Source organism: Pristiophorus japonicus, chromosome 15 (assembly GCF_044704955.1).
Source record: "Pristiophorus japonicus isolate sPriJap1 chromosome 15, sPriJap1.hap1, whole genome shotgun sequence".
In the NCBI taxonomy this organism is placed as follows: Eukaryota; Metazoa; Chordata; class Chondrichthyes; family Pristiophoridae; genus Pristiophorus; species Pristiophorus japonicus.
Window position 1 is genome coordinate 146,397,972 of NC_091991.1, and position 23,271 is coordinate 146,421,242.

The window sequence follows — 23,271 nt, forward strand, 5'->3', positions numbered from 1 at the left end:
GTAGGACCCAATGTCCTTTGGCAGTGTCCTACCGGTATACATGTCACCTTGGCTCTGATCACACATAGTCGAGCCTGCATTATACATTCTAGCATTTGCATCACTTTTGGGTGTCCTGGTTTCAACAGACATGGTTACATTAGGCATTTCACATTCTTTATCATTATTGTTAAGCATAATAAACTTGTTCTTAACCTTACTGACACCTGCATTCATCTCATTAGTCACATTAGTTAAACCAGCATCACAATTCATGGTTACATTGCATACATTTTCATACATGCACCCTTTAATTGCATCTTTAGCTTTAAAGTCCGTGTACTCAAATAGTTGAAACTTCCCCTTTAAAATGTTTTTGGTTACCGGTCTCCTTTAAGGGAGCCTTCAAATTCGATTGGCCGCTCGATGTCACATGATGCTCCTCCATGTTCATTCGTGGCATGGCGGAGGACATTTTGATTACAGGTTCTGCTGTTTGTGGTGCTGCAGCCATTTTCTGATCTTGCTGCAGGTAGGTTGTGGTGCTCTTTTCTTCCACAGGTTTGATCCTGGATGTTGGGAATCCATTTATTCCGTCGATGTTCACCTCTTGGAGTGCTGCCCCGGCCCGGAAAGTGGAGTTTGGATCCTTGGTCTCGGAGATTTTTCCAGGGTGTTGTGGGCAGTCGAGCTGGACAGTGGAACCTCTGGATGCTGCGATGGATCTATGTTCGAGGTCGATTGCCGGAGCCCAGAGGCCTGGGAGCAGCTTCGCTTGGACAGGATGCCGTTGTGGTCGATTGGCGGGATTCATCCAAAGTTCTTCAAAGGTCACTTGGCTCATCACAGACTGGCTCGCCCCTGTGTCGCTCTCCATAGAAACTGAGACCCCGTCGACGTCTACTTTCATCGCCCACGGAGAACTTTCGGTGGAGCAGGTATGAGTTCCATACTCTTCTTCCAACTTCACCTTCCTCTGTGTCGGAGCCCCGGTGATCAGCCAACTCATCAGAGACACGGTGAGTAAAGCTTTCTCTGCACATCCTTTGAAGGTGCCTGTTCTCTTTGCATGCATAGTCTTTGTAGCGGCACTGGTGAGCCCTGTGGTTTCCTCCACCATGCCAGCACGGGGCTAGCCAGTTTGCCCCATGTGGCGGACTCAGGGTTGCTAGACTCAGGGCAGCGTTTCTGCCCTTAGAAGTATCAATGCGGTGCACTGCTCTCGTCGGTTTAGGTGGTCGCCAAAGTCGCACGGTGCAGCCAGTCTCCTTAAGTGTTCCAATCTTTCTACAAAAGCGTCCCAATCTTCCCCATCGGTAAATTGCTGAAAGTTGCTGAGATTCGACATGGTGAGCGTGTGGTTCGTGACCTCGCATTCACGTCGCCAGTTGTAGCAGTGTGCAGGTAACCCTTAGGTCTTCAGCAGCAGCACCCTCTGGTGTACAGGCAAGGTGTGTAACAGTATAAGGATACATTCAGTGTTGCATAACAGTGTTACAGACATCACATAGTAAACAGGCATGCATATACAACAGAATGTTTCAGCCAAGGCGATTTTAATGGCAGTAAACATGATCCACAAATGGGTTATCTCACAAAGTGGCTGGTTCGCCAGTGGGCACTTGGCAGGTGCATTATCTTTACGGTTGGGTCCCGTTTTGCTTGCTTGAATATCGTGAGTGTATTCCCTTAAAATATACTTCATTGTAAGTGCGTCTCGTTCATTTAATTAGCATTTCTGTTTTTAGGTAAGACTGGGTGGGAGCTCTGTACCAGCCATTTCTTTCTTGCCGTGAGTATTGCTCAATTCTTATTCTTTGCAACACTGCAGTATTTTATTCTTATCTTTTCTCCTCTTTTTGTTGCGCACTCCTCCCCATCTAAGAGAACGGACAGGCAGTAGCCTCGGGCGATACCACCCTGCACATAGCTGTTTGGAGGTACATTAGAGTGGCACAGGGCGCTTGCCAATTCTTTCTTCCCCTCTTCATCCCAGGGAAGGGGATGGAATGCCCAGCCTTCACTCTGACCATCTACAGATGTGTAGGGAACACCACAGTTGGCATGTTGTGCTCAATTTTGGGCACCCCATTATAAAAAAGGACATTAGAGCCAGAAATGAAACCGGGACAAAGAAACTATAGGGACGAGGAGAAACTTTGAGCTACTGGATTATTTCAATTGAATCAGTGATGGTCAAGAGAAAATTAAGTTTCTTTTAATTATGAAGGATTTTGATAAGGTAAATAGGGAAAGGCTATTTCCTCTGATAGGGGCATCAGTGATAAAATGTAATCAAAGTCAAATTGTCACCAGAAAGCGAGGACAGAGTTTAGAAAATGCTTTCAGAGGGTTTTTAAAGAGCATGGAATGCTTTGTTACAGAGAGTAATTGAGGCAATTGTTTTCAAGGGAGGAGTAGATACACATTTGAAGCAGAGGAAGATACCGGGCTATGGAGTTAATGCAGGGCAGGAGGATTCGTTTTAGATTGCTCTGGCAAAGAATGGTCCCCGCTGTGCTGTAATCTTTTGTGATTCTATTATGATTAATAACGTTAAAGAAAGTCCTAATTTACTATTTTAATCTGTATTTTCAGCCTAGAGACTAGTGGAAAAGCTGCCAGTGAAAGCTGGAGTGACCTAAGGAAACAACTGAGAGATTTTACATTTACCGCACAGGTCTGTAATGTTACTCATTATAGAATTTGATAGAACCCATATCTTATATTACATTATGCAATGGTTACCTCCTAGACTGGAAATGCATATGTCTGGTAGCTGGTGGTGACTAAAATTGTAGTTGCTAATTTCTATAAATGCTATGGTGGTGTCCATGTAAAATGATCCAGTGTCCCAATCTACTCATTTTAATCTTCCTCAACTCTGGACATGTCTGTGTGCTTAATGTGGTTCCAACTACATTCAGGGTTAAAAAGGCGCCATGTAATTTAATCTCAAGAGCAGCAGTGCCCATCTTGACCTGATATTTGTAAATGATGCAGATGATGTACAAGAAATGGAAGTTGTAGAAGTTCTGGGGAGGGACAGTGATTGCATCATGATCAAGTTTAACATGATCTTGGAATTAGACATCTAAAGGCCTGTTGTTTAATTTTAAAGTGACAAGTTTAATGAATTCAAGGAACAACTAAAGGAAATCGATTGGGGAAGGTTGTTCAACAACACTTCAGTCGAGGGCGAGTGCAACACCTCTATAGGTATAGAGCTGAGCATGCAGGATATCTACAAATTGAAAATTATCAAGCTCAGACTAAACAACTGTGTCCCAAAAAGAGATTAACAAACAATCCAATTCATAAGTGATATAAAGAGGAAACGTGACCTGTACAATTCCTGCAGAGAGAAAAATGAGAGGGTTTACCAGAATGAATGCAAGAAAACAGAAACATGTTAAAAGGTTGATTGTTGGGCTGCTTTCTTCTACTTTTTCATTTTGTTACTTTAAATGCCAGATCACATACACACACACACTCCGTTTGAGCAATGGAGGATCAGGACTTTATTGAAACTCCATACTATCCACAGCCAGTATGGGCTCTGTGAGACATCACGATTCCAATATGAGCTGCTGAACAGTCGTTTCTTCACATTTCTTATACCAAGTTTCACCTTTGATCACTACATTCCATGCATACTAACAATAAATCATAGTACATCAAAGATACATACAAATAGCAACAAAATAACAAAAATTAAACAAGCAGGCACTTGACTTTTAATTATTTTATTGCCGTCATAAACTCTTCCCATCATTTATTACCATAAACACAAGTGACCTGATTCCTTACCTGATGGGAACGCAGGTTAGCCTTCTGATGTGTGAAGATCCCCTTATACAATTTACAACCCATGCTCGGTAGAAAGCTGTTTTAACTTTTAACTCATCATGTGCTGGTCTCACAGACTGCACAGAAGGAACATTTGAGGTACCCAGGTAGCGTGAACACCTATTGCAAAGATAGACTCAGAAAAACAGCATAGTAGCAAAGCTAAACATTACAGTATCTTTAATAACAAGACCGTCAGAGCACAGGTAAAAACCTTAAGGTGCAAATGAAATGAAAACAGAGGATGAGCCAAGATAGCTAATATTCTGAATGCTTACTTCCTACAAATGTTCACAATGGAAGACATGGGTAACATGCCCTTCCCACACGGAGATAATATTAAAAACAACGGAAGATATAAATTAGATAGAAGTCCTAGACAGACTAAAAGGGCTTAAAACAAATTCAGGGATATATCATATTTATCTCAGAGTGATGAAAGACACAAGATAGGAGATTGTTGAGGCACTGACAACCATTATGAAACAGTCACTGACACTGGACCAGTACCAGTAGATTGTAAACAAGCCAGTGTGTTGTCCATATTCGAAAAGGGGGATAATACAGCCATTGGTAACTTTAGAGTCATCAGTCTTACCTCCATTCCCATGTAAAATAATGGAATCAATTATCAGGAGAAAACTTGAAGGGCATCTTACAATAATAACCTTGTAAATAGTAGCTAACATGGGTTCATAAGGGTAAGATCCTGCCTGCCCAACCTCCTTGATTTCTTTAAGGAAGTGACATCCTGAGTAGACTGCGGGGATCCCTACGGTACAGTGTATCTACACTTTCAAAAGGCATTAAAAGAGCCAAGAGAGCAATTTGATACGAGCTCAATAACACTGCACACAGTAATTCCAGGCTCAGAAATTTTAGAGTGTGAATAGATATAATGTGCAGATATATAGTAGAGTTTGTGTACCGTTAATGTATTAACACTGGCTTTTATTCACAGGAGGAATTGGAACGTGAGCGTGCTCAATTGTACGCACGAGTCACAGTTGCAGAAGAGCAGTTGTCTGAACTGCAGGAATATGTGGATAAACACCTGGGCAGGTAAAGCCAGACTGCACAATACTGAGAGGAGTTGCAATGCAATGAGACGGCAAACCTATATTCATTATTTTTACCATGCCTCTGACTGATGCCAACTCACTTTTCGCCAACAAAGGGCGGATTTTCAGCTCCTCTTCACTCCGTTTTTTCGCCCTGGAATCGGCGGCAATGAGGTGTTCTGGGCGGGCAGCAATCCTCGGGTCCGGTTTAGCAGTGACGCTGAGCAGCATCACCCGGAAAAGCTGCGCCGGTGTGCAATGCCCTTGGTTGCAACACCGGCGCGAGTTTTGACTCTTGCCCGAGCCGTCGCCCCAAAGTGCGCCTCGCATTGACCGCCTGGGAAATCAGGTGCTCCAACAATCCCGACAGCGGAGAGGTAAGTAATAGACTCCTAAGGTAAGTGATTGTTTTTTTTCTTTTAATTTTTTTTGTGATTTACCTTGTGGTGGCATGGGTAATGTTTTGGGAATGTTTTTGTGGGGATTTTTTTGGGCTCCCCCCGCCCAGGCATCTCTCGGAGCGATCCCGGCCCGGCTCTTTAGCTTGGGAATTTCCCATCCTAACGCCCTAAGAGAGGCGGCGCTGCGCCCCCTGACTCAGGGCCCAGCTGCCCAAATGTACTTACTGAGGCGCAAACTGTACCGCCCCAAAAACATCAAAGCTAAATATCCGCGCACCTTCTGCCCATTCAAGAACTGCCAATGATGCTATCAGCCCAGGAATGTGTATTTGTTCTAAGGTCATGAAAGGCACTGTATAAATGTAAATTATTTATTTTCCTTTCAACCGATTAACTCATTGGCCTAAAATTCCTGAAGGTAGCATTTAACACAGTCATTAACCTATTGGTTTAAATGGATTAATGATTGTTAAAATGGCACAGAAATTTTTGATGTGAGTGCGTTAATCAGTGTGCTACCAGAGGTCATAAATGCAATGTTGGAAAATGAACATTGAACAAATGAACATATAGATATATAAAGATTTAAAATATGTTAATGTAAATAAGACTCAGAATGTAATGTTTACTATGGTGACTTGGTTTGGTGAGTTTTCTTGATTTGGCAACACCTGGGAGAGGAGCTGCAGGTGCCAACTGGTTGAATATGTAGCTCTCAGAGGCATTAATCATTTTGAAAATTAAACAATATCTGCTTTACTGGCACAGAGGTTGCATTTCATATCATTATAAAAATTGTAATTTACGTGTAACTCTATTCACTTTTTTCCTTCTTAAAAGTGAAACTCAAAGAATAAAATATATTGTCCATGATGCACAGGAAATACTGTAACTGCAATAGATTAGCAGGGGTTTTATGCATCCACAGATCTTTCATGGCATTGCTCATGGAGAAAAATATTGGCTTGGAGTACTTTGATCCACAGATCACAGTGATCACAAACGTTACATGAACAATGAGTATGTTTATACTGTGGAAAAAAAAATGATGAAAATGAATGAGCAGTGGTTACTATAGAAATTAGCATGATTGCCATTGATCAAAAATCAATGAGCCATTGACCAAAAATCAATGAGCCTTTGCAGTAATATTGTTCCCACTGACCAATTGTGATATTCCCTCAACATTCAATGTGCACGTCTGTGTGTACATATATTGTAGGCATATTTATTAAGTGGGTGTGGCGTTGCCATGGTTATGTCCTTTGCAACACTTTACCAAATTTATGCACAAGGGAGTGGCACAATTAGAGATAATTACATTAATGTCCTCCTTCACCGCTGCTTTTTTTTTTACACATGCAAATGTGAAAACTCCATTGATAATATTCCCATTGCAGCAGACATACAAGTTATCTGTTCCCCTCGTGAGAACGAGGTACCTTGCTTACTGAGTGCGTACTGGAAACGGGTGGCCTGCAATTTTCCGACAAATGCTCCCAGTGGGCGAGGACTCGGCAAACCCGCCCTGTACTGTCAGCAGACTTACTGCAACGCCCTGCCTGGTGAGTCTGCATCATGGTTTTTGTGTATTAGCTGTTCCAGGGCTGGGGCTCCTTTAACTATGACAAAGGGCCTGAGAAAAGCACTGCTTTGTTTTGAAAATGTAAAATTTCCAATAAATCCCCGTCTTATAATCCTATCTTTCCGCTTGTGCACTTGAAGCCTTCCGCGACTGTTGGGCACCGCAGGGACTGGTGGGCAGAGTGGGCCACCATGAAATATTATTTAATTTTATAAGTTTCCTTTATTTTATATTGTTTTTAATTAGTTGCGCCCCTCTAAAAAGGGGACACTTTTGTTCGTTTGATATATCTGCTTAATTAAGAAAAGCAGAATCCTATCTTAAGAATGACATAAGTTGTATGTTACATAGAAACATAGAAACATAGAAAATAGGTGCAGGAGTAGGCCATTCGGCCCTTCGAGCCTGCACCGCCATTCAATAAGTTCATGGCTGAACATGCAACTTCAGTACCCCATTCCTGCTTTCTCGCCATACCCCTTGATCCCCCTAGTAGTAAGGACTACATCTAACTCCTTTTTGAATATATTTAGTGAATTGGCCTCCACAACGGTCTGTGGTAGAGAATGCCACAGGTTCACCACGCTCTGGGTGGAGAAGTTTCTCCTCATCTCGGTCCTAAATGGCTTACCCCTTATCCTTAGACTGTGACCTCTGGTTCTGGACTTCCCCAACATCGGGAACAATGTTCCTGTATCTAACCTGTCTAAACCCGTCAGAATGTTAAACGTTTCTATGAGATCCCCTCTCATTCTTATGAACTCCAGTGAATACAAGCCCAGTTGATCCAGTCTTTCTTGATATGTCAGTCCCGCCATCTCGGGAATCAGTCTAGTGAACCTTTGCTGCACTCCGTGTTCTGTCAACTGTAGCTCTGTTGGAAGCATTCTTGCCTTTAAGAAGGTTGTGGGTTCAAGTCCCACTCCAGAGACTTAAGCACAAAAATTTAGGCTGACACCCCAGTGCAGGACTGTCAGAGGTGCCGTCTTTTGGATGAGATGTTAAACCCGAGGCTCAGTATGCTCTGTCAGGTGGACGTACAGGATCCCATGACACTATTTCAAAGAAGAGCAGGTGAGTTATCCACAGTGTCCTGGCCAATATTTATCCATCAATCAACATCACTAAAAAAAATATTGTGTGTTCGTTATCACATTGTTGTTTGTGGGAGCTTGCTGTGTGCAAATTGGCTGCCGCGTTTCCTACATTATAACAGTGACTACACTCCAAAAGTACTTCATTGGCTGTAAAATGCTTTGGTTCATCCTGAGGTTGTGAAAGGTGCTATATAAATGCATAGCTTTCTTTCCGTTTTTGGTATTGGAATATTTCTTTATCATTGTATCTGTGACAAGGTCCCTGCAGCTGGCAAACTATTTCTTACAAACCGAAAAGTCATTTGTTCGGAATGTGTGGCTCAGAATTTATTTTAAGATGTAGGAAAATGTGTGCATTTGAAAGAAAACTTTAAAATGTGTCAGTCCGATTATTTCCTGATAAATCTCCCTTAATCCACAGCTCAAAAAGAGCACTTTGTATAGTAGCCAGCACGTGTTTTCATATATGTTTAGGTGGCTATGTCACTGCTCTGCCCTATTACCTTTACTATGTTTCTGGGTTAGATTTGCCTCACGATAAAATAAGTTTTAAATGGAGGTTATATATCTTTTTCAAATGTGTAATATTATATTATGTATACTATGTAATATACTTCTAGTTGCTTGTACAGTATTTAGGTTGCAGAGCCATATTGATTTTGAAATAACCATTATCATTTGACCATTTAAAAAATTTTGCAGGTACAAGCAGGAAATTACACGCCTCAGAAAACTCGTTGGGACTGAAGTACCGAGAGCGGCCAGTGCTGATGTCCACCATCGCTTACTTCCACGGCAATCACACAGGAACCTAAACTCTGAAATGTAGTAAAGTAACCCCTTATGTCGTCAGGTATTGTCTGAGCATTAATTGGAAAGTGAACATTGTGATTAGTAAAATTACATAGTAGCATTCATGCTGATACTCTACGCTACAGAAATAAAAGGTACTCATACATATGGCCTGCCCTAGGGGAAGAGACTATATGGTGTTACCATGTGCAAGTAGACATGTTCACAAACTAGACTGTACACAGCAACAGGAGTAGGCCATTCAGCCTCTCGGGCCCATTCAATTAGATCATGGCTGATCTGTATCTTAACTTCATCCACCCGCCTTGGTTAATACCTTTGCCTAACAAAAATCTATCAATCTCAGTTTCGAAATTTCCAATTGACCCCCAGCCTCAACAGCTTTTTGGGGGAAGAGTTTTCCAGATTTCCAAGACCCTTTGTGAAGAAATGGTTCCTGACATCAGCCATGATGAGCCCAGCTCTAATTAGCTCTGCATCCTTGGATCATACTGCAGGCTCCTTAACCTATCCATCGAAGGCTTGTATTCAATCCCATTTGTAAAAATTAGTTATTTATATAATTTTAAAACTATTTAAAAATTATAATCAGCATCTGTTCTCAACTTTGATAGCTTCAAGAATATTTTATATATATATATGTCTTTTTAAAGTTTTCAGCATTAAATCATTTCCTACTGAAGCACATTATCAGATTCAGCTTTATTTGAAGCACAGTGCATTTCCTGTCTGACTTCCCCTTTTACTTTTTTTACAGTTTATATTCAGAATAATGGATAGCCAGCTGTGATTACAAGGCAGCAATCCTATTGAGTGGTTCACATAACATCGTAAACTGCAAGGGTAACTATGGCCTGACTCTCAGGATGAGATTAGCCTTGAAATCAATCCTATGTAGCCATTTTCTTCTATCATATATCCCACTGGGGCAATTTCGTACCATTTTACTTTATTTATTTTGCCAGTGACAGGAGGTATAGTGAACACTGCGTACAGTATATTGTAACGCTCAACCTTCAGTTTGGATGACTGTGATGTAATTATTATGAATTCTTCACGTAATTCCACAATTGACTGTAGGGAAATATAACTTACATCATAACAATTAATATCTAACAAATACAATCATATCAGACATCAGGCTGAGTTTTTCTTCCAACTGCAGAAACATTAAAGCCAATCTCTTTTAACGTTCGTTTCCTACTTCAAGATGAATTGCCTGAGGTGATTACTTTCAGAAGCTTATAGGTTAGAAGGCTGCTGATAATGAGCAGGGAACATGTTGTAGCTGGTTGCATAGGAACCCCTTATAAATCCTCCTCACTGAAAATGTTAAACATTGGGAATATTAGTTTGTGTTTATTCAATTTGTAGTATATATTTAATTATATAAGTGTTTAATGAGCCATCTTAGAAAATGCTCTTGTTGCCTTCTAGCTCTCTTTGGACTTGTGTCTTTTCTTGTCTCTTGTAATCATCGAGCTTCATGTGGGCTTCAAGTGCCCATGCTGTGTTGATTGTGCCATGAGCTGTGTATCCATCGGGTTTAAGGCAGGGCTGTTAACTCTTCCCTTAACTCAGACCAGAGTTAAACACGGAGTACTTTTCGCCTGTACTGGAAAGCTGCTTATATTCTAGGGCATTTCAATCACTAACTGGGCATTGGTCAGTTTGACTGTCGCCATTTTTGCAATACTTACTATCTTGCACTTTTATGCACATTGTTAACTCCTCTGGTGAAATTTATAAGGGCTTTCATAGAAATGGCACGCATTCAATGATCTGTGATATGATTTATCCATTGAATTTTACAGTAAATACTTTAATTTATCATTGCCATCTCTCTTCTCACCCGTAAAAATATTATGTACTGTAGCAGACTTGCAGTATATCTTCCACTCAGAGGCTCAATGATTTACTGCCCGCCCACAGAGCTCCCAGTTGATGTAGAATCTTTCTCAACCTTCCCACCTCATAAATGCTATCTCACCCTGCTTCACTCACCACTGCAGTGGCATGAATGCAAGGCAAGAGCTTTTTTTTTTAACAAATGCTTTTCTGCTTCCTTATTTTAAGAAGCCCAAAATCTTTGGCATCAAATGTTATTTTGTGAAAATACTGACAAATATTGGTGCTATAGGTATATAAATGCGAGGAGACTCGATTGGAGCATAAGTGCCCAAAATACCTTTGTGCTGTATATTCTATGTAATTCTACATCATTTTTTTGTAAAAGTTTTAAAATATGCATTTTGTTCTGGGTGTTCACATCCACTGAAGTGGAATAGCATTGACAGAGGATGTCAGATTATAGCCACTGCAGCTCCTCTTATTAATTAATCGGTCCGAGAGTCTAGCATCACCAACTTTAATACTTTATTTAGAAATACAAGATTGTTGTCTTATCTTGCATTGATACATCAATCATAGTAAACAGGCAAATCCCGGGTGTCCATGTTACTTATATCAGGTCAGCCCGCTGGATGGAACCTCGGCCACACTGAGATTGATCTATGGTGCCGCCAGCCCTGGCTACACCCCACCAAGTCAGTGATGTGCACCAACTTTCATACCCATTCCACAACACATGTCTTTTTGGTCACAGGATGTGAAGCAACCATTGCACCATCTCGTCGTTTGAAGAAAATGGTAGAAACCGTTTTTTTCTGGTACCGATAGTAGGCCTCATCCCTTAACTCTTCTAGGTTTCGCTGTTCAGTCATTTTTTTTCATTCATGGGATGTGGGCATCGCTGGCAAGGCCAGCATTTATTGCCCATCCCTAATTGTCCTTGAGAAGATGGTGGTGAGCCGTCATCTTGAACCACTGCAGTCCGTGTGGTGAAGGTACTCCCACAGTGCTGTTAGGGATAGAGTTCCAGGATTTTGACCCAGCGACGATGAAGGAACGGCGGTATACTTCCAAGTCAGGATGGTATGTGATTTGGAGGGGAACGTGAAGGTGGTGGTGTTCCCATGCGCCTGCTGCCCTTGTCCTTCTAGGTGGTAGAGGTCGCGGGTTTGGGAGGTGCTGCCGAAGAAGCCTTGGCGAGTTGCTGCAGTGCATCTTGTAGATGGTACACATTGTAGCCATGGTATGTCGGTGATGAAGGGAGTGAATGTTTACAGTGGTGGATGGGATGCCAATCAAGCGGGTTGTTTTGGCCTTAATGGTGGGGAGCTTCTTGAGTGTTGTTGGAGCTGCACTCATCCAGGCAAATGGAGAGTATTCCATCACACTCCTGACGTGCCTTGTAGATGGTGGAAAGGCTTTGGGGAGTCAGGAGGTGAAATACTTGCCGCAAAATTCCCAGCCTCTTGTTGCCAAAGTATTTATGTGTTTAATTATTTTTTCTGTTATACTTGTGTATCCATGGGAACCACGCTTAACTATTTCAAATTCATACACTCCCAATGTCATGTGATACAATTCTGACCTGAGGGTCTATTATCTACAGAAATACAGTTAATTCCTACACAGCTGCCCTATCTGGTTCAGGCTACTAATTCTAAGAGACGTTTTAGACACATGCTGTATCCTCTATACTAGTTAACCTAGGATGCTTCCTGCTCATGGTTATCCTAATTTAGTATTTTTTTAATAAAACCTACACAGAACAATCATGCCTAAGTTTCAAATAACCCATTGACGGTACAAGTGATTTCTTTAGTTCAGAAGTATAACTGATAGAAAGTAGCAGAACATCAATACCCCATTTTTAAACAGTGAGGTTTTTCAGTACTCAATGTTAAATCCAACCTTCCTTGCCCATATTGTGAAAGTAAACTATTGCCCAATATTGACAGAATAGATTCCAATTGGAATACTAGGTTGGGCGGGGGGTTGGGGGGGAGAGGGAGAGTTTCCACGGGCTTCTGCGGATCTGCTGCTGTAACTTTGGTGAAAGATTGGTAAAAACCCTGGAGAAATGCGGCAAACAACTATTTTTAGCCATTTATATCATTTTCTCCAGATACGTAATTTTTCATTTGATAAAAGTTACAGCAGCATATTGGGGAAACCCAGCACAGAAACACCCGACAATAATCTTTAAATATATAAAACTTGGGGGTCTGTGGAATAAGTTACAATTTAACTTATTTATAAATAAAATATACGCACTATAGTCAAGCTGTTTTCTTTTGTGGTACAGGGTAGTACTGTAATAAGTCATCATCATCATAGGCAGTCCCTCGGAGTCGAGGATGACTTGCTTCCACTCTAAAAGTGGACTGAGGAGTCCAATGCGGGACCTACAGTCTCTGTCACGGTGGGGCAGACAGTGGTTGAAGGAAAGGGTGGCTCCTTTCGCTGTTTATGCTTGTTTTCTGCTTGTTTTCGGCGATGGGACTCGAGGTGCTCAGCGCCCTCCCGGATACTCTTCCTCCACTTTGGGCAGTCTTGGGCCAGGGATTCCCAGGAGTCAGTGGGGATGTTGCACTTTGTCAAGGAGGCTTTGAGAATGTCCTTGAAGTGTTTCCTCTGCCCACCTGGGGGCTCGCTTGCCGTGTTGCGGCTCCGAGAAGAACGCTTGCTTTGGGAGTTCCATTTCGGATATGCGGACAATGTGGCCCGGCCAACAGAGCTGATTGAGTGTGGTCAGTGCTTCGATGCTGGGGATGTTGGTCTGAGCGAGAACACTGACGTTGGTGCGTCTGTCCTGCCAATGGATTTGCAGGATCTTGCGGAGGCAGTGTTGGTGGTACTTCTCCAGCGCTTTGAGGTGTCTGCTGTATATCGTCCACATCTCTGAGCTATATAGGGCAGGTATCACTACTGCCCTGGAGACCATGAACTTGGTGCTGGGTTTGAGGTCCTGGTCTTCAAACACTCTCTTCCTCAGGCGATTGAAGGCTGCACTGACACACTGAAGGCAATGTTGTACCTCATCGTTGATGTCTGCTCTTGCTGACAGTCGACACCCGAGGTATGGAAAATGATCCACGTTGTCCAAGGTCTCGTCGTGGATTTTGATAATCGGGGCAATGCTGTGTGGTGGGATCAGGATGGTAAAGGGCCTTTAACTTACGGATGTTTAGCGTAAGGCCCATGCTCTCATACAGTCAGCGCTTCGCTGCCAATTTGGCGAACCTCGATAACCCAGAGACGCAGAGTGCCCACAGCACCTGGTCTGCCCTCAAGGCCTCCATAATCACCACCTGTGAAGAGACGCTCGGTCACGCGACCAGGAAACACCAAGACTAGTTCGACGAGAACGACCAGGAGATCCAGGAGCTAATTAGCCGCAAGCGCAAGGCATTTCTGAACTTAAAACAGCAACCCAACATGAGAACAAGAAAGCAGCTCTACAGACGGCTGAAGGCAGAGGTCCAACAAAAAACCCACGACCTAAAAAACAGATGGTGGGTTGAGAAAGCTCAGGAGATCCAGCAGTTAGCCAACAACCACGACGTGCATGAATTCTTCAGCGCAGGCAAGACCACCTATGGCCCAAGCACCCAAGGCCCTACCCCACTGCTGGCCAAGAACGGTGAGGTACTCATCAAGGACAGAGAAGCAGTCGTGCCTGTTAGAAGGAGCATTTTGAAAATCTCCTTAACCGAGAATTTGTCTTCGACTGTAATAAGTGCAATTGAGCTAAATGGAGTGCATGTCTTCCATTTTGGAGATTTTGTTTCTGTTCTTTACATACCCTCCCATCCCACATCACCATGCACAATCAACAGGATGATCAGGCCACATGGCCCAAGCTTCTTTAATGTCACTCTCCAGCTGGGTGCTAGCATAAGGAGACTTGCCCTCCGCTTCTCCCCAGTCAACTGTGTTGAGCGCTGAAAAATGAATTGATAATATTGGGAGTTGTGTGAAGGGAGAGCATTCCACTCTATTTCCTAGCACGATAACAATGCACAAACACAACTCGCCGGTGGGATTCCACAACTTTTGAAAGTTCGACCTGCCTGAAAAACTCAATCTAAAACTTCTTATGCTGTGTCAAGGTGTGAAATTCAATGAAAGATAGGAGACTACCTGCCTACTCTAATTAACAAGGTAACCAAATCCCATTCTGAAAATTGCACATTTTGTAGCATTAATGTTAATTAAAAAGAAAAAATTGGTATTTTCTTAGTTTTTAGAGGAATCTATATATATATATCTATATATGTATTTAAAAAGCCTGCTGTAGTTTCTGAAAATATCTTCAATTTGTGGTTTGCAGCTAAAAAAAACAAATAATTTAACTGTCTTCTCTTCAAATTACATATCTGCAGTTAACAGTTGGCAGCTACTGTTATACTGCTGTTCCTTCCTGTGTGATTTGGGATTCATGTTCTTGTCGTTGTCTTTTGGCACTGTAACGCCAGGCTCTATCCATCCCCTCCCCAACCACGCAGCACGGTTTCCAGCTCGGGAAAGGGAATCAACCAGCAACGATCCAGGCATCTTCCAGAAGTTCAGATAACAGCTTGGCTTCTAGTAAAGAAAGCTGCACAGAAAGAGATGTGCTTTAATCTCTTTCACCAACTAAATCATGGTAACGTTAAATAACTCACTATGATGATATCTCTTGCATCCATTGTGCATGCCAAACTATATGGAAGGGGAAGGAGTGTGGTGGGAATTGCAGTGACCCATTCCACACCCTGAATTACATCACTTCTGTGCCTCGCCACAAAACCACTCAATTTAGAAGGTTAAGCAGATAATGATGGGAGATATTATTGAGAATTTTTATCCCATGAAGGACCACCATAGGAACACAAACATTTTAGCAACAAATTATGAATCTGCAATTATTACAGTTCACTTCTGAGTGACTAAATCTGTTTGTACTAATAGCTGTAGATAGCATTACGCGTATACTTTTACCATTACCAATTCTCGCTGTGTTGCGCTTTCACCGTAACTAATTTTATTAAGGTGAAGGGCCAAGTCCTACAGTACAAGAACCCACCAATGCTGAGGCGCACAGAAGATGAGTTTGTTTACAAAGTACTAACCAGGCGATGCCAAACATTGATTTTGAATACCTGCAGGTTTGAGGAGGGAGGGAGGGCTGAAGGAGGTTGGCATGTCACCGTTCTGAGCTCCTGGGAAAGAATGATTTAGAGTAGCAGACAGTGTGGAATGGATCCCGATTTCAATACAATGGGGGTACACGACAAAGCATTTTTGTCTCTGTATTATTTATTGAATTCATTCCTGCGGGCCAAAGTGCACCTAGAGTTTAGGTTAGCCACTGTGAGCTGATTTTTCAAGGTGCACAGAATGTGTGTTACGGGCCAGTTGATATTCACACAGGCCAAAGACATGCATAGTTACAGGCAGCTGTGGTTTGACTACTCGCCTTGTACTTGGATGGGACCCTTCTAACAGGTTATTGGCACAGACTAATGAGCAAAGCCATTCCATTCAATTCAAACACTCTACGTGATGGACATCCTGAGGATCTTTTGTTAATAAACAATCAACAGTTAACAAAGTATCAACAGCCATACCTGAGGTGAAGGCAGGAGTGATGTCTGTGAGAAAGGCAGAGCCATTATTCTTTCTATTCCCTTTAACAGACGGCTCTGTAGCCAGCGGCTTCCGATTATGGGCTTCTATTTGATCAGTCAGTCAGCCTGACGTCAGGATACAAGCCTCGTGCAAGATCTCCATGCTAGTGATTAGTTCTGTAAAAAGTAAGCGACCTTGTTTCAAAGGTCAGTCTTATTTTGAGAGGGCAGGGGTGGTATTCTCATTGATTCCAAGGGGAATAGCGCAGGCAGTATTTACTGTAAATCTACTGTTGGTGTTCAATACTGGTTCGTTAAACTGTGTAATGTTCAATAAATTTATCTTAATGGTTTATAGTATCTGATGGAATGTAATTCTTCTGTTTACCAAAGACGAGCAGTTTGTGGTGGCATGTGACATATGCCAGTAAGCCAGAGTGCAGTGACGAGGATTCTCTGTTCAAACCTTGGGTTTCACTACATTTACCTAGATATTGGACAGGTAAAGTTACACTCTGGATCGTAAGGGACATGAGGTCCGCTTAGGGAATAACCAGTGACTCTGAACCTGAAGAAATATCCATTGTATAAAGCCTAAAAATATAACAGACGTATATTTAGAGATTGGAAGGAACGAGACAGCAATGATTCTAGAAATACTGAGAACACAGTAATAAGCCAGGTGTTTGCATGTAAGAGACAGATGTGTGTGTGTGTGAGAGAGAGAAAGAAAAAGATCACCTATCACTACCACACTGGGAGCCAGGAAAACTGTGACATTGGAACAGTCTGACAAATCAACCTAAAATAATGATAAGAAAGAAATTCATTTACATCAATATTTCACCAGTCTGCTTCTGAGTATCACATTTGTTTACACAATATGTATGCACAGATTTTTGTAAGAGTACATACAACAAGTCTGAACCTGAGACTTTGGTTTCTGATAGTCCATGCTTTGCCTATAATGTTCCCATCTCTCAAGTCCCCCTCATCCCAGAAATATTTCCCAGCTAAGAAGCTGGAGAAAACGTCCTGTTCCAGGCCCTTGCCAATGCTGCTAGATGACCGGACACTAGCACAAAAGCAAAATACTGCCAATGCTGGAAATCTGAAATAAAAACAAAAAATGCTGGAAATATTCAGCAGGTCAGGCAGCATCTGTGGGGAGCGAAACCGAGTTAACCTTTCAGGTAAATGATGCTTCATCAGAACTGGAAAAAGTTGGAGATGTAACAGGTTTTAAGCAAGTACAGAGGCAGGGAAAGGAGGGGGATGGGGAGGAAAGAACAAAAACGAAGATCTGTGATAGGGTGAAAGGCAGGAGATATTAATTGACAAAAGAACACTAGCATGTGTACAACACTGGCCTGAAGCGTTCTCATGAAGCACCCTGGGACATTTTACTATGTTAAAGGCGCTCTGTAAATACAAGTTGTTGGACTTGTAACACGATTTACTTGCTCCACACCATGCACTCTCCTGACTGCTTATCTGAGATTGGCACCATGATTTGCAGGAGTTGTGAACATGAATCTGTGCCTGATTCTGTTGTGGTACACTGGAGCATTAATCCTCTGTGTCACTGAGCTGCTCCTTGTTTTACCTGTAATGAACCAACTTTGTCAAAAGTTCCAAATTCTAGGCAATAATTTTCAAGCAGCAATTTTCACCTGGTCTACATGCTTTATATACAGTTTCAGACCAAACTTTTCTCAAAGGAACATTTCAACATTATACCCTGGGAAAGCACTTGCACTATGTTATGACCTCCTATTATGTGGAACAATCAGATCAAGTATATTCAAGGCTGAGATGGATAGGATTTTGGACTCTCGGGTAAATCAGGGGATATGGAGATCGGGTGGGAAAGTGGAGTTGAGGTCGAAGATCAGCTATGATCTTATTGAATGGCGGAGCTGGCTCGAGGGGCCACATGGCCTGCTCCTGCTCCTAATTCTTATGGTCTTCAAAAGGGAATTGGATAAATATTTGAAGGATTTTATGTATTTTATGCAGCAAGTGGTTATGATCTGGAATTCACTGCCTAAAAGGGTTGTGGAGGCAGATTCAATCGTGGCTTTCAAACAGGAATAGGATAAGTATCTGAAGGAAAAAGAAATTGCGGGGCTACGGGAAAAGGGCAGAGGAGTGGTACTAGCTGAAGTGCCCTTGCAGAGAGCCAGCACAATCTCGATGGGCCAAATGGTCTCCTTCTGTGCTGTAACCATTCTATGATTCTATTCAATGATTGCAGGGATATGGGAAACGATCAACTGGATAGCTCTTCAAAAGAGCCGGTGCAGATGTGATGGGCCGAATGGACTCCTTCTGTGCTGTACTATTCTATTCTAAGTAGGTTACTTATAAATTGCTGGTCTTTTAAAGAGAAAGTAGTCCCCTGACGCATCCCTCTCTATGAAATCTGTTCCATTTCTTGAACAAATGTGAAGGCCCTTCAGAAAACTGAACAGAAACGGACCAGATACTGCTATATTCCACATCTCCCAGGCTAGGAAATAATGGTCAGTTACTGGTTTGTGCCAATCATATAGACACTTATAGAATTTTATTGGAATTTGACTGCCAAAGAAAATGAGCATATAAATGCGATTTTAAATAAATATGTATCTTTTGAAAATTATATCTAAGACTGAGAAAGCTTGTGGAAAATACCCATTAATATCAAATGATGAAGCCCTACCTCCCTCATACATTAAAATGAATATATTTCTACCTTCCACAAATCTTGTTTCATGTATGAAACCTTCTTATGACAGCCTGCTCTCCAAGCGTAGAACTTTGACAGCCTGATGAGCCATGGGTTCAGTTCATAGCCCACTGCTGGATGGAAGCCACGTTTACTGGCTTCTAAAACCTGCGGAGTAAAACGGATCCTGCTAATTAATGTCGCAATGAAACGCTTAGTTATAACGGATCGCTTGACGTTGAAAAAACGTCATCTGGATGGTGGTAATTCTACAACAAGAAAGAAGTGTTTGATTCAATCCAAAACTTAACAATTGCAACCATTTTTTCTTGCATATTACATAGAATTTACATCACAGAAACAGGTCATTCGGCCCAATTGGTCTATGCCACTGTTTATTCTCCACACGAGCCTCCTCCCCATCCTTACGCTTAACCCTTGTATCACTACAACAGGGAAGCAGTTGACTGGTCTGTCCTCTCGGTGAGGAAGGGGAAAGATAGAATGAAACATCTAAGGAGGCTGTTTTCAGGCCTCAGATGCAACTTGCTCCAAGTGATCAAATTTATATTATCCAATATTTGAAGGGGCTGCTCCTCAAATTCTGGTTGCACTTTAGTCCCACGTTCCTGATCTTTGGGCACCCTGTGCGGAGGGGAGCGGGCAGGTCGGAAGGGATGGAGTACAAAAGCAGGGAGGTCCTGCTGCAACTTTACAGGGTATTGGTGAGGCCGCACCTGGAGTACTGCGTGCAGTTTTGGTCACCTTAAGGAAGGATATACTTGCTTTGGAGGGAGTACAGAGACGATTCACTAGGCTGATTCCGGAAATGAGGGGGTTACCTTATGATGATAGATTGAGTAGACTGGGTCTTTACTCGTTGGAGTTCAGAAGGATGAGGGGTGATCTTATAGAAACATTTAAAATAATGAAAGGGATAGACAAGATAGAGGCAGAGAGGTTGTTTCCACTGGTCGGGGAGACTAGAACTAGGGGGAACAGCCTCAAAATACAGGGGAGCCAATTTAAAACCGAGTTGAGAAGGAATTTCTTCTCCCAGAGGGTTGTGAATCTGTGGAATTCTCTGCCCAGGGAAGCAGTTGAGGCTAGCTCATTGAATATATTCAAATCACAGATAGATAAATTTTTAACCAATAAGGGAATTAAAGGGTATGGAGAGCGGGCGGGTAAGGGGAGCTGAGTCCACAGCCAGATCAGCCATGATCTTTTTGAATGGCGGAGCAGGCTCGAGGGGCTAGATGGCCTACTCCTGTTCCTAATTCTTATGTTCTTATGGAAGGCCTCCTCCTGGGCATGGCCAAGGTACCCATCAACCGGTCCAGGCAGTGGGCGGTCGAGGGGGTCGTTCAGCCCGACTGCCTGCCTCTCTTCCGCAGTTACATCCGAGCCAGGGTGTCCCTGGAGATGGAGCACACGGTGTCCACTGGTACACTTGTGGCCTTCCGCGAGAGGTGGGCACCGGAGGGACTGGAGTGCCTCATCACCCCCGGCAACCAAATTTTAATTTGATTTAAGTTATGTCAAGAAGTTAATTGGTTTATTTATCGGTTTTAGTGCCCCCTATTAATAAGGGGGCATTTGATTTATGGTTTTACAAAATAGTTGTTGAGTTGGGAGTGGCTTAACCAGTCACGTGACGTTCACAAGACTCAAAAAAGCCCAGCAAGTTGGGTTTGGGGGATCCACGATGAGGCTGGTTGTGAGCCTGGTAATGTGTAGTATGATTGTTGAACCTTTGATATTAAGAACTAATTGGGTTATTAGCATATGTATTGCTATGAATTCTTAAGCAAAGAACCCAGGAAACAAATACACTACAATAAGTAATGGTAATGTCCTAGGAATAGGTCAGATCTCCTTCCATCTGTCTGAACTGGCGAATCATGCATGGCTTCAGGAACAAAGAGTATTTTTTTGCTGTATACATGGGGAGCTGACAGGAAGAGAAATTTTAACGGGTGCACTGGGACATGGACTCATGCCCACAATCCCCTGCACTGTGACTCACACGGTACTCTCAGCCATGCCACTGTGGGTAGGCACCATGTGGAAGCAAGCCACCATGTGCGGATAAGTGTGCGGGCCTACACCCAGGGCCCGAGCCAAACATAGGGCCCTCGGTAAAACTCAACATAACACAGAAAAACTACATACAACACTGGATCAAGATATCCTAGCTTTTTAAAAATACTGTCAGAAAGGAGCGAGGCAGAGTCAGCAGCTTCATTACAATATAAATACCCACACTCACCATTGCTTTAATGTATCATGGTGGGGGGGGGGGGAGGGGGGGGAGGAGGCGCTGCAGACGAGCCCCAAATGTTCATGGTGCCCGGGAGCCAGAAGAATTCTTAAACTGGCTCAGCAACCAGCTTTCACACAAGGAGGGCAGAGCGGATGAAAATTAGTCCAGTCTCTCTCCTGCACCTCAAGGGCAGTTCAGAGGTGCAGGAGAGAGTCAGAAGCTAAGGTGCAGGTTGATAAGATTGTGAAGAAATAATGACAAAAATTTCTATTTAAAAAAAATTAAACAAACAAGGCAGTTAAATAGCTTTCACAAAACGAGGGTAATCATGCCACCGAGCTCTGGGGATCGGGCTAATTCAGGTTTTTTTTTTAAATGGTAGTTTTTATAATGCTATTAGTGTTAAATATGTACTGAAAGCCAAGTTGAGCCATAACAGTTGTTCATAGACGTGTCTGTAAAATCTGGATTAAAGATTACATACAATTCTGCCATCACCTGATCCCAAGTCCACCAACTTGCCAGACCGGTCTTTCAGTAAGGTCATCACATTCTGCACCTGCTTGCGGCTTGCAGGCATGTACGGTACCTGGTTAAAGATAATCACACCTCTTTATTGTGCTCAGTTTTGCGAACCGAAAAACACACAATCTGCAGTTCACCCACGTAAAAATTCTTCTGAAGACCAGACACTTTTTCAAATTTTTCTGATTCAGCTAAAAATTCACCTGTTCAGTAAGTGCAGCATGACAGCCACCACTTGCTGAGCTAAGAGTGACTCGTGGTCACCTGATTGGGAACACATTCCCAGAAAATCCCTTTTCCCTGAATTGGCTTTTGGTTTTTTAAAATCTGGTTTTTGCCTCTCCCCGGAGATCACGTGGCTGCTGGTGTGTGGAGAGTGTGGGAGGTTATGATGCAACATGACCGTGTGGGACAGGCTCAATTTCTTTCCCTGTCCACTATCTTTGTCTGTTCACGGACCATAATGGAGTGCTAAATGATGGTAACAAGTTTTTGACTAAAGTTTAGTTTTAAGTCCAGGAACTGAAGATCAGGTAAAACCTGTAGTCTTCCTTAAGCTTTAAAGGAGCAATCATATTGAATTCTCCTTCAGAAGTGTCCTGTTTACTGGCACAAAAGATGTCAGATTTGGGAACAACATTCTCAGTTCATGATTGCTACGAGAAACTGAACGAGGGATCTACTCAATGGAAAGAACTTAGTACAGATGGTTAGGATGATTGAGGCAATTGACATGAATATACTTTATCCTCAAGCTGATGGTACTAGTTTTTAAAAATGTATTCACGGGATGTGTGCGCAAGGCCAGCATTTATTGTCCATCCCTAATTGCTCTTGAGAAGGTGGCGTTGAGCCGCCTTCCTGAACCGTTGCTGTCTGATGAAGGTACTCCCACAGTGCTAACTTTATCATAGCGGCTTGGTACAACTGAGATGGCAGTTAAGAGCCAACCACATTGCTGTGGAACTGGAGTCACATGTAGGGCAGACTGGGTAAGGACGGCAGGTTTGTTTCCCTAAAGGACATTAGTGAACTGATAGGTTTTTACACAGAAAGCAATTTATAGTAAGATGTGCTTCTCCTACCTGTAACCTTAGAGGGACCCTCCTGAAACTAGGCATCAGTATCCCTGCCCATACGATATATGCAGTTAATCCTGTGCACCCAGTGATCTGCAGTAAACCCCAGCCGCCAATTGACCGCTTCCTGAGCTCAGCTTCCCCTTCATTGTCATCCTGATCCATTCCTAAAAAAAGAACAAAATGGGTTGGACATGTATAGTTTTGTGTATGTAGTGATACAAGTCTCAAACAGAAGAGCAGGGGTTGAGCGGCATAGTGGCAAGGTTAGAATTATAGAAACTTATAGCATAGAAGGAGGTCACTCGGCCCACTGTGCATGTGCTGGTTCCTTGAAAGAGCAGTTGTGGTTAGTCCCATGCCTACAGGTTCCAAGGGCTAGAACCTCCATTTTTTTTGCATGTTTAATGCCCACTTAACACCCATTTTAGCGCTGAAATGACGTA

At 42.6% G+C, this 23,271-nt stretch overlaps 2 protein-coding genes across 3 annotated transcripts in view; one reads left to right on the top strand and one right to left on the bottom strand.

The window, feature by feature from the left end:
* The window catches only part of ccdc78 (coiled-coil domain containing 78), a 118,482-nt gene extending 109,168 nt beyond the window's left edge, over window positions 1-9,314 (top strand). For both annotated transcript variants that reach the window (XM_070856765.1, XM_070856764.1), the window contains exons 19-22: window positions 1,728-1,771; window positions 2,578-2,659; window positions 4,790-4,890; window positions 8,675-9,314. In XM_070856765.1, the coding sequence (XP_070712866.1) occupies window positions 1,728-1,771; window positions 2,578-2,659; window positions 4,790-4,890; window positions 8,675-8,801 (354 nt within the window). In that variant the 3' untranslated portion in view covers window positions 8,802-9,314. The remainder of the gene's footprint in view (window positions 1-1,727; window positions 1,772-2,577; window positions 2,660-4,789; window positions 4,891-8,674) is intronic.
* Window positions 9,315-15,038: 5,724 nt separating this feature from the next.
* Window positions 15,039-22,990, bottom strand: antkmt (adenine nucleotide translocase lysine methyltransferase). Its single transcript, XM_070856766.1, is given in 5 exon segments — window positions 15,039-15,233; window positions 16,997-17,047; window positions 18,983-19,123; window positions 21,706-21,810; window positions 22,832-22,990. Coding segments are annotated over 5 exon segments (651 nt in total).
* Window positions 22,991-23,271: the final 281 nt, after the last annotated feature.